At 35.7% G+C, this 16,967-nt stretch overlaps 1 protein-coding gene across 1 annotated transcript; it reads right to left on the reverse strand.

Moving 5' to 3' along the window:
* Positions 1 to 6,433: 6,433 nt before the first annotated feature.
* il17rel (interleukin 17 receptor E-like) lies at positions 6,434 to 15,921 on the reverse strand. Its single transcript, XM_059536007.1, has 18 exons — positions 15,741 to 15,921; positions 14,897 to 14,924; positions 14,658 to 14,798; positions 14,011 to 14,117; positions 13,745 to 13,859; positions 13,589 to 13,633; positions 13,360 to 13,502; positions 13,201 to 13,272; positions 13,061 to 13,115; positions 12,353 to 12,513; positions 12,201 to 12,245; positions 11,393 to 11,450; positions 11,165 to 11,316; positions 10,809 to 10,874; positions 10,646 to 10,703; positions 8,483 to 8,599; positions 8,015 to 8,064; positions 6,434 to 7,428 (listed from the first exon to the last, which is right to left on the reverse strand). The coding sequence occupies exons 1-18, from the start codon at positions 15,846 to 15,848 to the stop codon at positions 7,420 to 7,422; spliced, it is 1,530 nt and encodes a 509-aa protein (XP_059391990.1). The 5' UTR covers positions 15,849 to 15,921; the 3' UTR covers positions 6,434 to 7,419.
* Between the last annotated feature and the right edge of the window lie 1,046 nt (positions 15,922 to 16,967).

The following is a 16,967-nucleotide window of genomic DNA, read 5'->3' on the forward strand; positions in this document are numbered from 1 at the left end:
AATTTTAAATGAGCTAATTAAGTGGATAAAAGTGTAAAATTTCTCAGTTTAAACATTTGCTACGTTATCTATGTTCTATTGTGAATAAAATATTGGCTCATGTGATTTGAAATTCCTTTAGTTTTCATTTTATTAAAATTTAAAAAACGTCCCAACTTTTCCGGAATTCGGGTTGTACTTAATGAGTGAATAAAAACAAATGAGATAACTTCATTCTGTGCAATGCTTAAAGTCAGCTGTGCACTCATTATTGAGGTGCATTTTGGGATTGAATGAGTGACTTGATAATGTCCACTATGATTTCAGACATTACTATACTGGTTATCCACTTACTTGCAACCTACTGGCATGTCGATGTAACCTGTAAAAAGAGACACACTGACTATCAGGGTGATATTAAATAATTTGTACTTTTCGCCTACTGCTTTACAAATACTTTGAATTTATACATAATATTTTCACAGATTTTTTTTTTATCTACTATATAGTAAATAAGTAGCAGATTTCGGGTGCAGCCATTCAGCCAGTTTAAAAAAAGCCATTTGGCTCCTACATGTTTCTTTTTATTTTCTTGATCCCTGTCATGCTGAGCACAGATATACAGTGAAGTTTAAAATAACAAATCACTGTTATTGAGATGTAATTTATTGCAACAGTGTAGTCTTAAAGCATATTGCCATGAAGCTGAGAATCTAAGCAAAGATTTAACCATTCATTTAAGCAGAAGAGCTGTAAAATGTCATGTTGGACATGGACCACTTACACCAGCACAAACAGCTCCATTGTTAGTATATTTGCACATACAGTCCTAAAGGTTAAGTTGACTCCACCTATCTCTTTGTGTCTATTTTACTAGACCATCTCTGCCAGGCAATGTTATTGTAAGTACTGTTGTGTCCGCAATGGATTCCATGCCCTGTGCCAGCAGACCATTATCACTGTTAGACAAGGGCCTTGGTGTACTGGTTTGTACTTTAGCGAGCTGGCTGGGCTTCATGTAGAGGAAGATTCATAATGGATGGTCCCAGGGTGCTGAATGCAAACCTGACCCCACTACCACCTCCACAGGGGTTTGTGCCCAATGGACCATTATGATGTCCTTGGAAGCACTGGACCATGAATTTATGAGCTATGCTCCTTACTCTCTGTTTCCCAGTGTTCCATGATGCTATTCTGTGCTGTTTAGATGAAGCTTAAAAGTCTCTGTTCCAAAAACTTCCCATAGCAACGCTGGACTCATTAACTGTGTGAAGACAAATATGCCACAGACAGGAATACCACAACCTAAATATTTTAAATGGCTTCCTTTCCCACATCTATGAAAGTGGTTTTGTCTTAAACCACTGAAAATAGCAGATGACTCCTTGACATCATAATAGTTGAGTCCAGGCCTGGTTCTAATAGGGTGCTAGCACCCTCAAACGAAATCAAAAGCACCTTTAGTTAAAGCTGCATTAATGGCATTTTGTTGCAGATTTGGCAAACCAGTCCATTATGGTTTGCACTCTAGAGATCGATTTTAACGTGTTTTTGCAGCTTTGAGCAATGTAGTTAATAACAGACATATCTGTTGATTTCATGAATCAGAGGCATTTAAGTTACAGAAGAATACACAAACTGCTCAAATCGCTGGAATTTTTTTTTCTTCAGGTATTGTGTTCAGCACGGATCATCTCATTATAAACAAAGTGTAGACGGGATGTAAATAGGAGTTTCGTTGTGCAGCCTAAAGAACTTGATTATAACATATCTTTGTGAGATCGCAATGAATTTAAAGTCCGCGTGAACTGGAAGTTGCTGCTGACTTTATTTCAGTGTAGTGACATATTTCCAGCTGAAACTAAATATTGAATAGAGGGCATGGTTTTATGTTTGTGCTCCTCCTCTCCATCTCTCACTCAATCTAACGGTTGGAGGGGTGTGTTTAAGGATATTCTGCCAAAGCCGTCAGACTGACATCATCAAAAAAAAAGGAATTCCATTCCAGAGCAGAAGTAAATGTTCAGATTTTGATTAAAGATTACAAAGACAAAATGTTTTTTCAGCAGATTAACCTGCACAGATTAATTGTTTACATCGAGACTCGCAATGTTCACTATTAATGTAAATAAAGACAATTTTGATTTCACTTTAAGATGAGTGACAGCTTTATAGTGATTATGAACGGAGCACTCTTTACACAATACCAACGGACGCCACTAATACATTAAAGTTAGAGCACCTTCACTAATTTAAAGGGGTCATATGATGCTTTTTTTAAAGATCATTTTTTGTGTATTTGGTGCAACAGAATATGTTGACATGCTTTAATGTTCAAAAAACACATTATTTTTCAAATACTCTACATTATTGTATTTATAGTATATTATTTATAGTATTTGGTCCTCTATGCCCTGACTCTCTCAAACGCCTTGTTTTCTACAAAGTCCCTCCTTATGACAAACGCAGTCTGCTCTGATTGGCCAACTGACCGGGTGCATTGTGATTGGCTGAACACCGCAAGAACTCATCGGAAATGTAACTCCCCTTTCCATAATCGCAAGCTTTATCTTTCAAAATAAATGTAAAGACAGAAAATATCCTTAGTTTTACCATCAGTTTACCAAGCCACGAACGGTTAAGACAGCTGACTCCACTGTGTGACCATCTCTCTCTCTCTCTCTCTCTCTCTCTCTCTCTCTCTCTCTCTCTCTCTCTCTCTCTCTCTCTTTCTCTCTCTCTCTCTGTCACACACACGACATGCAACCTCCGCATTTGATCATTCAATAGCAAATACTTAAACTATTAACAAAACATACAGTAGCTGATTCAGAAGTGCCAGATTGTCGTAGCAAAGTCAGAATGACTTTCAATCATATGCTTTTAACAGTCAAGCCGGGGAACATTTAAGCCTATCGTCTGGTTCCACTGACGCATGCGCACAGTTGAGGTTTTGCGACAGCGGAGACGATTTGGTGACAGCAGTTGTGGTGTGTGCAAGATCAGATGGAATCCACATAGAAGAGTAAATAAAATAATAATAATTCAAAATATTGTACTGTACACTGATAAAACAAATGACATTGAGCATTTGTTTAAGTGCTTGGCACAACACCGGAATTCTGCATAGAGACCTAAATTAAGTTGGTGTCGTAAACCCTTGCGCATGCGTAGTAAAACTATAACCTGTGGGGGAAAAGGTATTTTGAACCTTATTTTGGGGAAAAGTCATCAAACTTTTCAGCAATTTTTATAATATTTTACTGCTGTTTCTGTGCATGCAGTTTTTATGTCCCAGCGACCAGTGAAAGTGCAGTTCTGACTCTCTGCCCATTCATTTAGATAGGATCCTGGTCTTGTTAGTCCGAAATAGCTGCCCGGAGGCGTTGCCAAGATGGCGGCATGAGTGGCACGCCTAAAAGGACTTTGACTGTCCTCAACAGAAGTATAGAATTACCCTTACAGAAAAGGTTTTTTTTTTTTCATTTTTGGTTTTTGCCACATTAACCATATTTTAACCATAATATTTGTAATAAAACTGGGAAATAAAATTTGTAATAATATTAATTGTCAGAAAGGATCAATTACTTATAGTCATCAATATGCCAAAAAAAAAAAAAACACATGGTTACTAACCTACAATTTTACTACAATAAGATCATGGTTATTTTTTGTAAGTGAGTAAAAAGTTTGACACATTTTTTTTTAATTAGCAGACAAAATGTCATCATTACCAATATATGGGTCATTCCTGGTAAGTGTTGGAAAAAAAGTTACATGATTTTTATTTATTTTTTGCATTCTACCAAAATAGTGACATGTTTAACTATTAGAAATGGATTTTGGTCAAGCTCGGGGACTTTTTTTTTTACCTCGAGTTCTGTACCACTGACCTGGGAGCTTAAGGGGTTCTTGCACAGTATCTAATATATATATATATATATATATATATATATATATATATATATATATATATATATATATATATATACGTACATAGAAATGTATTTACTATATACACTAAATACTATTTATTCTATTAGAATTTACACCCTGTTAGTTGCACACTATAACAGGGTGGAAAATTTTGAGCTAAATTAGCCATAGCTCTTTGAGTGATCAACATTTAGCTAGCTAACCTTCTACAGATTAACAGAACTTTTATAACTATTTCAGATTTGTTTTTAAATTTTTTGATAGGACAAACATTCTCCATGATATAGCCTAACAGGGCAGAACTTTAAGGGTAGGACAAGCAGTATAACATTTAAAAAAAAAAAAAAAAAAAGTTAGGCGTGATAGTTGAAGTTTACCGCAATTTTGACAGATGATTTCCAGTGGGAAAAATAAAAAATTGTCACTTCTATAAAATGGTTTCAATGACATTGACGTCGGTTTTGGAAGGCGAGAAAGTATGTACTAACAGGGTGGAAAAGGACTTCAGGGACACGGTAATTGAAGAAAATAGTGAAAGGAGAAAAAAAACTCTATTTTCACAAGATTTATATGTATCATTAGAGGAAGTTTAGCCTAGTCTATAACAAAATATAAACATATTTTGAGTTTTTTTATCATTTCATGGTTTATATTTCTTGTGGAAGTTGATTACTTTGCACTGAGGACACCATAAAATTGAATGCATATATCAATGAAAAGGTGTGTAAAATACAAAATAGTATTTATAATTTATATTATCCCTGTTTAAGTGATAAAGAAGACCTAAATATAAAATTTAAGCCATATATCATAAATATGTGACTCATTTTAGAACAAAATATGATTAAATAAATAATTGGGACATAAAAGTCACTGTATAACAGGAATGACCCATATACAAAAAAAAAAAAAGAAAAAAAATGGTCGCGATTAAATGATGTAAATGTGCGTCTGATGTAAATTTGTAAACGTGCTCAGATTTTTCATTGCTTAATTCAATGAATTACTTAACTTACTTGTCTGTAATGATGGCCGTGTTAAAACACAGATTGCGTCACGAATCACTTAACAAATCGTTTGTTTAGAATCAGTACTTCGGAACCATAAACAGTAAAAGTTCGGAGCATGTAAAATGTTAACCATGTGAACCACGTTAGTCACGTCCAGAGCTTTGGTCACGTCAACCACGCTTTGCTACGTCATACCGTTCAAACCTTGGTAACCAATGGACGAGTATTGTATGATTGTACCTGATTTCGAACCGGTTTATTTATTTATTTTTTAAGTTTATTAAAGTCAGTAGAGTTTAGTAGTTCTGTTTGTCTGTGAACCAACAAACTTTTTCACCGCTTTAAACAGTAGATGTCCTCAGCGTGCGGTGGTTCGATGGTTGTGAAGCAGTTGATTTGAATTTTGATCGAAAAGTCTGCACACCCAAAGCCATTGGCTGAGTCAATTTTCGTGATTTCTTTACAAAATGTCTGATTAGAATTTCAAAATTTTGGCATATATATCAAGAAAAATGTGTTATTGTCTTTTAAAAATCACTCATGGAATAGCAAAGGTTTCTATAGTTGCACCTGCTCTTTCATGAATAGACTACCTGTTCATATGCATTCTTCCCTACTATAATGCAGAAAAACAATAGCCTATGTGAAATGAGTAGTGTTCATAAAACAATACAAGAAGTACCCTAATGACCTATAGGCCTACTATTTCCATCGAGTTTCCTAAGTCTCACAAGGCCATAGAAGAGGAGTTGTAAATGCCCGTAAGACACATGACACTGACAGCATTGAGGGGTGTAGAACATCTGAACTTCATTCATACTAAACACATTCAAACTATATAAAACATGCTTTTAAAGGACTTTTAAAGTTCCTCATCAGATGTAATACTCACACAGTATTCGTAAATACAGTTCTTTTTAATACTATTACTGAAGTAAGCCTATTCTGAGATGAGAAGCTCTCCCTATCGGGATTTATGGGTTCAAACACCAACAGATGGTTAAGTCTGTGGCAATAAAACTGACCAGTCCAAAAGGTTAGGGGACAGGGCTGGTGGCTATTGACCCCAACCAAAAAGGTCACATGCAGTCACTGGCAGCTAAGTGGAAGTAGCTAAACATACGACAACTCAGCAAATGCTTTTGTCTGTTTCTTTTTTCAGTGCTTTATCCCTTTATCCCAAACACGTTTTGGAGGCAAAGCGCAACCAGTCGAACATTCAGTCAGGGAGGTACAGAAAAGGCAGCGGTCTGGTCCGTATGGAAAGTATCAAAAGAGAATGCTTCACTCCCAGCTGAAGACTCGCAGACAGCAGGTGGAGTCTGGAGGCAGCGATGAAGTCATCGAGGCCAACAATTTTCACATGGGTTTGTTTTACAGTGTTTACCAGAGTCAAAAACTCCCTAGCTATGACACATATATGTCACACACACACAGACGGTTCCATGAAGAACCTTTAACATCCATGGAAACGTTCCATTTCACCAAAGGTTCTATATATTATTAAAATGCTATTGACACACTGATTTAAGAACTGTTCCTTGAGAGGTTATTTGAATGGTTCCTTTGTGGCATCACTATGAAACCCCCTTTATTTTCAAGTGAACCCTGTGAACTCTTGAGTATGATAAAAAATAAAAAATAAAGTTTATTCAGTTGATGCTCATAAAAACACAATAAAATCACAGACTAAACTGGAGAATGGTGGCATCTCCCCAAAACTGTATTGGTATTGAGCTCTATTGTTTGGGCTTTACTCTATCCTTCAGGAATGTTTTCATCAGCAAACCCCAGAGCCGATTCCACCCGGCCCCTCCCATCGGCACAGAGCAGCACCGTCCAGAATTGTCATACAGTATCTCTGAATCCTCAGGATCAGAGAAAAAGTGTGTCATCGAATATAATGACGACAGGGACAGGAGACACAGGAACATGTGCAGCTGCAGAAATTTCTATGGCAGTAAACCAACACATTGGGGTTACACAAGTGTCTGTAAGCTGACCACCCATTTGTGACCTAGTTTCAAGCCTGACGTGAGAGAAATATCAACATCAGAAGCAAAAACTCATTCACACTGCTGACACAGACATTCATTTGTTAGCGACACTGCCCTCTGCTGTACAAAAGTAGTAACTCATAGGTGACAAAAACGAATTTGATTATGCAAAGCAGGAAACTATTAATGTGTAACATAAATTCAGTCTTACACTGACTTACATAAAAAAGTTTCTTATACAAATGCTCCAAAATTCATGTTAATACACTGCGTGTTATAAACTCATAAAAGCAGCTGGTACATTATGCATAAAAAAACAATGTATTTAGTTACAGTTTTCAAATGTTACAACTTGTAATGTGTGCATTAGACAATAAACAAGTATTATGTTAGGCTTCAGTCTTACAGTAAAAAAATAAAAATAAAAAAGGATTACACGCATGCTTTATTGAGAACTATCCTACAATCTACATCCTCTTGTTGAGAAGGCGTGCTTGTCACTGATTCTGTTAAAAGGAACATAAACATATTTTATTTGTTAAAATAACCAACCACAAAAGACCTATTCATATCTAGAGATACTATATCTACAACTAGATCAATTATGTTTTCTGATGAAAAAGTATGTCATGTGTGCCCATGCAAAACTCATTGGTTTGATGCTGGATGTTTTGGGTGGTTGTCAGGTCATTGTAATAGGTTGCTAAGGTGCTCTAAATTGTTTTTTTTTTTTTTGGCATGTTGCTATGCATTTGCAAAAGTAAAAATGCAAAAAAAAAAACATGCAATGCCTGACACTTGATATATACCTACTGATATACATTTGCTATTATACTTTTGAAATTGTAAGATTATTCATTTTTAAATTGAACTTGAGACATTTGTTAGTTATAAAAGTAATAAAACTATGTTTACATGTATCTAAGATAAAATAAATTCATACTGTATTTACAGTAAATAGTGTGCATGTGTGTTTTGTAGGCTCATGTCTGATCACATCAAAAACACCATGAATCGTGAGCACTAGTGATTGTAATCAAAGCACACTGGGGACTCTATTATACAGCCATTATTTCTTACTGGTTTACATACCATCCTCAAACATGTGAGTTTCCTCCATGGTGTTTTCTTCTTGTCCCCATCTTAGAAACAAATAAAGAAACAAATCAAAATCAAAACAACCAGCAGATATTTTCCAGGAATAACTGCCAGTAGCAAATGAAGTCTAACAACTATATCAGAGCTTTTCATCTTTTTCTTCACAACACGTCCACACCCGATTCAATTCTAAAGCTTATATGCAGGTTTGGAACTGGTATGTCTACTATTATTTGACTTGCGTTGAAGACTACTGTTCATAAGACTTCCATCTATAATTAACTTTTAATTATTACTCTTATTTTCGGTGTGAAGAGGATGTTAAATCAGGAACTACTGTGTTGTAAATTAAATATATATAATCTCTTTAATCTCCAACATAATGTGTACTGTTACCAACAACAATCTCACTGTTTCCTTCTAGCCAGTGGCGACAGGTGTGTCAAACCGCTGTCAGTTTACCTTTTAATATCATTCTACCAAACAAGACAGCTGCCAGGATCACGGTCAGAAATATGACAGCAGGCAATAAAATCTTCTCAATGTCCTGACTTCTCTCTGGGTCACGGCACCAATTTGCTGTGTGATTAAACAACAACATTCATATCCTTCATAGCTTGTATTGTGTAACATGGCAATACAGTACAAATCTCAAGAGGCATAACTAACTACATTTTCATTAGCTTGGCATTAGTTTAGATATTTTCAAAATCATGTAGCTTTTCCAGTAAGAGGCAACACTACAAGTATTTATTCTATTTTCCACAATGTAGTTATCTAGGCATAAAGTATTAAATTTTATTTTATTCTTTTTGCTTGAATGTATTTTTAACCACTTGAAATTATGAGTAGCTGTATCATAGGAGATGCCACTTACTTTTCATTAGTGTGACATTAGCGCTGTTTTCAAAATGTCGCTTTTACAAGCTAAACTACAAAATGCTCCATTGGTATTTTTAATTGCATTTTTTTGAAGATTTTTACATTGCTATATATTTCAATGCATTGTTATGGCCACAACTTAGGTTCACCCAAAAATTACCCCATTATTTACCCACCCTCAAGTCATCCTAGGTGTATACGACTTTCTTCTTTCAGACAAAAACAATTGGAGTTACATTAATAAATGTCCTGGGGCTCATCCAAGCTTTATAATGGAGGTGAATGGTGGTCGAGATTTTTAGGTCCAAAAGAGTGCATCCATCAATCATAAAATGTATTCCAGATGTCTCTGGGGACCTAATAAAGCTTTCTAAAGTGAATCAATGCACTTGTGTAAGAAAAGTATCCATTTTTAAAACTTTATAAACCATAATCTTTAGCTTCCGCTAACTGTCGTACACATGTTTATGAAAGAGTGGCATTTCAGGGAATGATGTAGGATGTAGGCTTAGCGTAAACTGGAAAACCAGTCTCCTCCTGAGTTAAACTACTTTAATGTATGAGTAGCTGTAGCCGTGGCAGCGCTACTAATGCTACATTGAAAATTTTCATTGCCATTAAATTTTTGGTGCTAGTTTAGCAACTTGTCTGTAGAACTACTTGAATAGAGTAGCTGTAGTGTCACATAATTATTTTATTTTAAAGATTAGGTTTAAAAGAACACTAGAGATAAACAGTTGAGTTTTACCGTTTTCGAATCCATTCAGTCGATCTCCGGTTCTGGCGGTAGCACTTTTAGCTTAGCTTAGCATAGATCATTGAATCCAATTAGACCGTAAGCATCTCCCTTACAAAATGACCAAAGAGATTCTATATTTTTCCTTTTTCCTATTGTGATTTTCTAGGGCATTGTGGCAAGGAACTATACTCTCATTCCAGCGTAATAATCAATTAACTTTGCTGCCGTACCATAGGTGCAGCAGGCGCAGTGATATTATGCAGCACTTGAAAATTGTCAGAGTTACTGGGGACTATACTCAGGCGCTGCCTAGAAAATCGCAACTTTTCATTTTCCGTAGGTCTGAGATCATGATGTAACTACAGAAGAGTCAAGTTTTAAATAGGAATAATATATAAACTCTTTGGTCATTTTTGAGCGAGATGCTAATGGTCTATTCAGATTCAATGATCTATGCTAAGCTAAGCTAAGCTAAAAGTGCTACCACCATACCCAGAGACCAGCTGGATGGATTCAAAAACGGTAAAACACAACTATTTAACTCTCGGGGAGTTGGAAAATGAGCCTATTTTTAAAAAAAAGTGTAGTGTTCCTTTAATGTTCTTCTTGCTGTGGCTGTATTGTGGAAGACAACTTTTACATTTACATTTATCATAATAGTGTCGTTTTTGAGGTAGCTACACTACAAAAATTGTTCTGTTTTCATTGTTTTATGCCCACAAAGAAAACTGCTTGAAAGTTGTAGCTGTAGTTGTATCACTAACATACTAAGGCACTAACTTACTAACCTTTCATTAATGTAACACTAGTTTATTGTGCCCACAATGTAACTAGTAGCTTTAAGCATGTAGGCCTACTGTACTGTAGCTACATTAAACTAATTCTAAATGTTAAGCTGTAGATTACTTGAAATAGTGAGTAGCTATAGCTTGTTACTTAGCTAGCTACAATTTCAAAAGTAGCTTCTTTAACACTGATCTTATCACCTTTACATATGTACTTACAACACTGCAAGTCACATTGAAGCACAGGGACTGAAAAGCGCACATCTACCCTCTGGACCTAGAAACATGAAAACACAAGACCATCCACATCAATAATTATCACTGACAAAAATCCAACAAGATTTGACAGCACTGTTACTGTCGTTTTCTTTTGATGCCATACCTGGATGCAGACACACACTTCGCACGAACTTTTAGACAAGTTGAAAACTGTGTGCTTCATTTTGTCCTAGAAAACAAATAAGGCCTGGCATGACATCAAACAAGACCGCTTCTGTGGTTTGAGGTTTCCTTAGAACAGACCCTTTTCTTTCTCATGTCATCAGGTACAAACCAGGTGAAAAGTTTTACTTTGACAAGAGAATTGCCTTCAGTGGAGGCCTCAAGGCATGCTTTACAAAGATGAATAGGAGTGTACTGAGAACCCCAAAAAACACTATGAAAAAAAATGCATCCATCCTGTACATTTGTCATTATAACTGATCCTACAGGAAGATTATCCTGCTCAAGGTTCCTTACCACAGAAAAGTTTGGGAACTCGTTTCCCTCGATTTGTTTACACTGAGAGGAGGGTTTCATCTCACAGACAGAAACGGAGAAGCTGGCTTCGACCCATGTTGAAATCTCTGCCCACTGCTGACCATCTTTTGATGTAATCTTTGCTGTCCAGACTTGTCAGATAAAAGGACATTTAGCATCATACAGTGTGTAACATAAACATCTGTAAAAGCTATTGTGCTTATATACCTGAGAAATTTCCTTTTGCAAAAGGACACTTTATCCATGTCCCCACTTCAGTGGTAAACTACAAAAAAAGAAATTACAATGAATTCCAATCCAACCCAAAAAGCTTTTTTCTGTCACTGACATTAATTTAAAGGTACAGTTCACCCAAAATGTTAAATTCTGACTTCATATCTAAACTACTCATGTGGTAAATTTCAAGTCACCAGAAGTCATTTGATAGTTTTTAAAGAACAGACCATAATTTTAAATGATAAATAACTTGTTTTTCACTGAAATTCACCAAATATATTGTAGCTTGTAACTAGCGAAAAGATTATCAGTTAATAATTTACACAACTAAACTATTTTATGACTTGTAATATAGCAGGGTTACTATAAATCGTCCTTTTCCCAAACTTGTCCTGTCTGGGATTTCTAAATTGCCTAAAATGTTTGGGTTTTGCCTTTGTTTTCCTATTTGCTGAAGGGAATGACTGAAAAGTAGTTTAACCAATAACATACAGGCATTGTACCCAATCATGGCATGCAAGAAGGCTATACAGAATAGTCATAACAAAAACATGTACATATAATGTATGAGGACTGTAGAGATCATGTCAATAGGGTCATATGGACTTTTATGGTGCTTTATATCATTTTTGTAATGTGACAGTTCTAGGCAGCTAGAACATTCTACAACATTTCTCCTTTTGTGTTCCATGGAGAAAAAAAAAAGTCAAATGATTTGGAACCTCAAGAGGGTGAGTAAATAATGGCAGAAAGTATATTTTTGGGTAAAAGCAAATATACAATAAAAAAAAAATTCAACCTTCGTGCAAAGCGTTGGGTGTGGATCCACGGAAGAGAATATCACCTGAGGTAAAAACAGTAAAATATGATATGAGGGTTCCTAACGATCAAGCAGCTATTACTGCACATGTAATAAAAAGGAACAAATGATTAGAGGGGAACAGAGCATACTTTTTGCCCCTCTGAATGGAAAACATTTCCAATGTCTTGACAGTGTTTCCCTCCATCAGCATGGCACAGAGAAACTGACACTTTGACTGGACACTGCGGCTCCCATATCAGCTCTTCCTTATTGAAGTCAAAGGTTATCCCAGACCACAGTTCTTCTAAATCTGTTAGAGAAAGAAAATGCAAGAATTTAAAATGCCAATTTATAATGCTACTAATTTAAAGGAATAGTTTGACCAAACATGAAAATGTAAGGGGAAAAGAAAAACAGGTGAAATATTCTTCAAAAGATCTTCTTTTGTGTTCCACAAAATAAAGAAACTGCTGCAGGTCTGGAAACAACATTAGGGTAACTGATGTAAGTAATTACTGATTTAAGTGCTTCACATTTGAGACCACTGGCAAGCTAATGATTTGGGACGCTATCTAACAGGAAACAGGTACTCTTTTTACAAATTCAAACAAGTGCTAACTAGTACAAAACTAAATCTGACATTGATACAATATGACTGAATGCAAATAAGCAAGCCAATGCAAGAAAGTTTTTTTCCCCATCAATTTAGCTGTTAGTGAAAGGTTTTGAGGTGGGTCTGAAGATTACCTCAGATGTTGCCACTTGTTTTAAAATGCTCGGTTTCCTCACAAAGCATTTTTACAGTGTAAACCGAGAAACTGACAACATCTCTTTTGAACAAAGTAAATTTTACTTACTGTTTTTGAATGGGCACACCTGAACTCTCCTTGCATCTACTCTGGCAGGCCAGCCCTGAAATAAAAGTTGGTGGAAATCCACACTATCAGTCAGATTGCATGTTCAAACTTAAATTTTCCGTAAAATAAAGCTTTCATACCTCGATGCACAAACAGGGTAATGGTTTGGAATAATGAAGCATTATGCTACTCTGTAGATGTTGTGGCTTTATCTGAAACACATGCAAAACACAAGGGTGAAATAAAACGATGCAAAGTATTCTAGGAAATGCAATGGAAAGCGTGCTCGCCATTTTTACCTTCATATGAGCCCCTTCCCCGGCACAGATGACCTTACGTTTATGGCAGAGCCGGAGATTGTAGTCTGTGTCCTCTGGAGCATCAGTCACTTTCACTGTTAACGCATTCATGGCTTTATCCACAGTGTATGCCAGCTTCCCAGCTGCAACAAAATGACAGTACAGTAACAGCATTACAAACTGTCTATCTATCGAACTATCAATGTTGGGACATGATAATGAAACTTACTGATGCACTCTGCAATTTCATCTCTGATACCTTCATGACTGCATTCTGGCATTAAAAAAAGAAAAGGGCAATAGCTGTTAATGTTATTTATATCATGTGTGACTACATTGTGTTTAAGCGTTATATATAGACTGCTGATAAACACAACACTGATACCAGGAACAAGGTGTCTTTGTGTCCACGTGGCCTTACAGTAGTTGGGAATGGTTTTGAGTGTCACAAACACAAGCTGTCCAGGTCTAACAGGAACACATTTAAACTTCACATCAACCTAGAAGCAGAAACCGAGTATTTAATATCTGACAAGCATGCAAAGTAGGAGATTATGTGACAGATTTGTGTCATTGATAAAATTCTCAGTGGTAATCTGTTTGCATAGTGTAACCATCAGGTAAGCGTCATTTAATGCGTTTATACTGTACCTGTTTCCCTGTGGCTTTTCCTTTGCCAACATGGCCAAAGGTGTAAATCTGGCAATGTCCTATCATCCCTGCAGAGTCGGCACACACTGAGACTCCACGAATATCACCTGGAAAACAGTTTGAATCTTTAGGAGAACTGAAACCCATCCACTGTGTGGGTGGCACAAAGTAGTGACGACATTTTGCAGTTTCTCCTTCAATTAATGTTTTTTTATTATTAAGGCACATTGTGTTTAGTTAATGTTAGACCTTTTAGATTATAGGGTATTGAATTAATAACTTACTGTTGTGAAAGATTTGGTTTTAGAAAGATGTAGTTGTACTCTGAAAGGTTGTGTCAATGAGTTACCAGAGTATTTGGTTAAATGCAGTGACGTAGGAATGACTCAGTAGGTCTAGCAAAGTAATTATAAAGCAATCTAACAGCGGTTGTTGATGCTTTTCAGGAAAACTGCGCCAGACAAAAAGATAGAGTTCACTGAAAACACTTTGAAGGCAGTGAGGTAAGTTGTCACAGTGCAAACACGTCTTATCCAAAAATGAGCGGTATCTGTAACCATTTATTATATTTCTTAATATATAACATTTAAAACATATACCACATCAAAAGCATGTCATTCACACAATGTTACCAGAATAATACGCACCAGTAGCATTCACTGATGTTGTGATTTTAAGCTGGAGTGAACATTTTCTCCCTTCACACGCCAACACATTAGACAACATCACATTATTAAACACGGCGCTGCTAACAGGCTGATTCCTGCAGTGAAATGCTGACAGTGGAGCTGTAAGTTATACATAAAAAAATATGTTAGGACCATAGATTACTGCATAGATAGATATAAACACAGACAGTCAGATAGGTAGATAGATAGATACTCACAGTAAGCTCTGGGTTTACACTGTAGACCCTGTTTGTAGAAATCAAAAGGACTATTATTTATAGCACTATAGGCTGAGTCATGATAGTGTAAATTACTTTCCTATTTATGCATGCTGCAAAACTGCTTTATCATTTAACAGGAAATGTGACTGAACTGTAAGGAGAGTAAAACAAGGGGTTTCCCCACTCACTCCTTCAGAAGTTCCTGGTAGGAGCAAATATAACAAAGCTAGCAGGCTTATGATGTAAATTTAGTGTATCTTCATATCTAACTACAATAATCAACAGAATACAAAAAGATTAGTCAAACTTGGTCAATATTGATGACCTAGATCAGTGACAGTGGGTTATTTGTGTATGTCAGCTTCTGTTAGACTAACACATTGTCTTTTTTAATGCATCACCTAACTGGCTGGGTTTCATTGCTCTGGATGATATCATGTTTTTATGACTCATAATTTAAACCATGCCTCTAGCCACTTTTCTAACATAACACAGATTTAGCTCTCATATAAATAAGCACTGGCTTAATTAGGTTAAATATTTATAAATGCAATTGTCAGCAGGCAAACTTCAAATTTAATTTAATTTATCCATCTTTTACAGGTTAAATGTTTCACTCCTGGCAATCTAGATATAATTCCAGCAGATTATTGTTAAACTTTTGATAATTAATTTATGACTGCAGCAATATTTTACTCAAGTCAAGTCAATGCAATATCAAGTTTAAAAAGAAAGGGAGTAAGAGAAATGAAAGACCTTATTAAATTAATCTTTTATCTAAACATTCTAAATTACTAATTACATTTAGACTACATTAAAAAAAAAAATACAACTGACAAACCTCAGAACAACTCCAAGCACAATCCTCATTTGTCTCAATCCTGTCCGAGTGGATCTTGTGGTTCTGGAGGATGAGGAGCAGAAAAGGAAAAAGTGGGAGATATTTCATGTTCGGTCAGTTTTGACACGCGCTGAGGTTCCTGTACAAACTTGCTTTGTTGCTGTGAATGACTTGCTGTCAGAGTATGCAGCACTTTAAATATCAAACAGGCATTGCCATTTAGAGGCAAATTGCTCCCGCCCACTAAAACCCAGATAAAGTGAAAAAAAAAAACAAATTTACATGCAGCTTCCAAAGCTCATCCATGTATCAACCTATCATCTCTCTCTCTCTCTCTCTAATAGACTGAGTACAGTTGAGACACTTTCTGCTTTTTTCATCACTACACAAAAACTAAATGCTGAAATTCAGTGATTTTTCACATATTTCTTTTGCTTTTGTTCTAAAATACCATAAATTGATAATAGCCCTAAGTAGTTTATATTTTCCACAATTAGCTCATAAACATAAGATGCATTTTTTTCTCAACTGTACCCATATGGTGTTCCCATGGGGTTAGAAATCATTGGTATTACTATACCTGTGGGGACATTTGGTCCCCATAAGGTAGGTTATATCAGTACACAATCACACACAGCCTCTGAATATGAATTTTATTTTCTATGATTAAACTGTTACTGTATACTGTATACCATAAAGGTTATCCCAGAGTATCAACTGTACCTACTTTACAACATTGCATATGTCTTAAAATGCTATGTAATCCTTTTAACATTCATGTTAGAAAACATGTCCATTAATAATAGGCAGTTGAAATATCACAAGTATACTTTTTTTTTTTTTACAGAATTTGCGTACACACTGACTCAACTGTACCCCACGGTTATGAAAAGACCTTGCATAACACACTGTCAAAGAAATTTTTAGAGCACAGGCTAACGTTCAACGGTATATGGTAAGTTTAACAATCATAAATGAATAATAAGCTATTCATTGTAGAAAGGACATGGTGAAATGAAAATATAAAGTAAATATTTATAATATAAGAAATATTAATATAAATAAAAGGTGATATTTAGAGGGTGGAAAGACGCACACATTTCACATTTCCCATGATCAAAGAGAACTCTAATACACGTGTGTGGAGAAAATAATCACGGTTATGTTACGTAAGGTGTTTCAATTGTACACGTCTCAAATATACTTTACTCCTAATGCCAATACAGA

This window comes from Carassius carassius, chromosome 43 (genome assembly GCF_963082965.1).
Source record: "Carassius carassius chromosome 43, fCarCar2.1, whole genome shotgun sequence".
NCBI lineage: Eukaryota > Metazoa > Chordata > Actinopteri > Cypriniformes > Cyprinidae > Carassius > Carassius carassius.

Coding starts and splice junctions, on each gene's coding strand:
- il17rel (XM_059536007.1), bottom strand. CDS start 15,848: ATGAAATATCTCCCACTTTTTCCTTTTCTGCTCCTCATCCTCCAGAAC. Junction 14,925..15,740: donor GTGCTTGGAGTTGTTCTGAG/GTTTGTCAGTTG, acceptor TTCTACAAACAG/GGTCTACAGTGTAAACCCAG. Junction 14,118..14,657: donor AACATCAGTGAATGCTACTG/GTGCGTATTATT, acceptor ACTGTTTTCCAG/GTGATATTCGTGGAGTCTCA.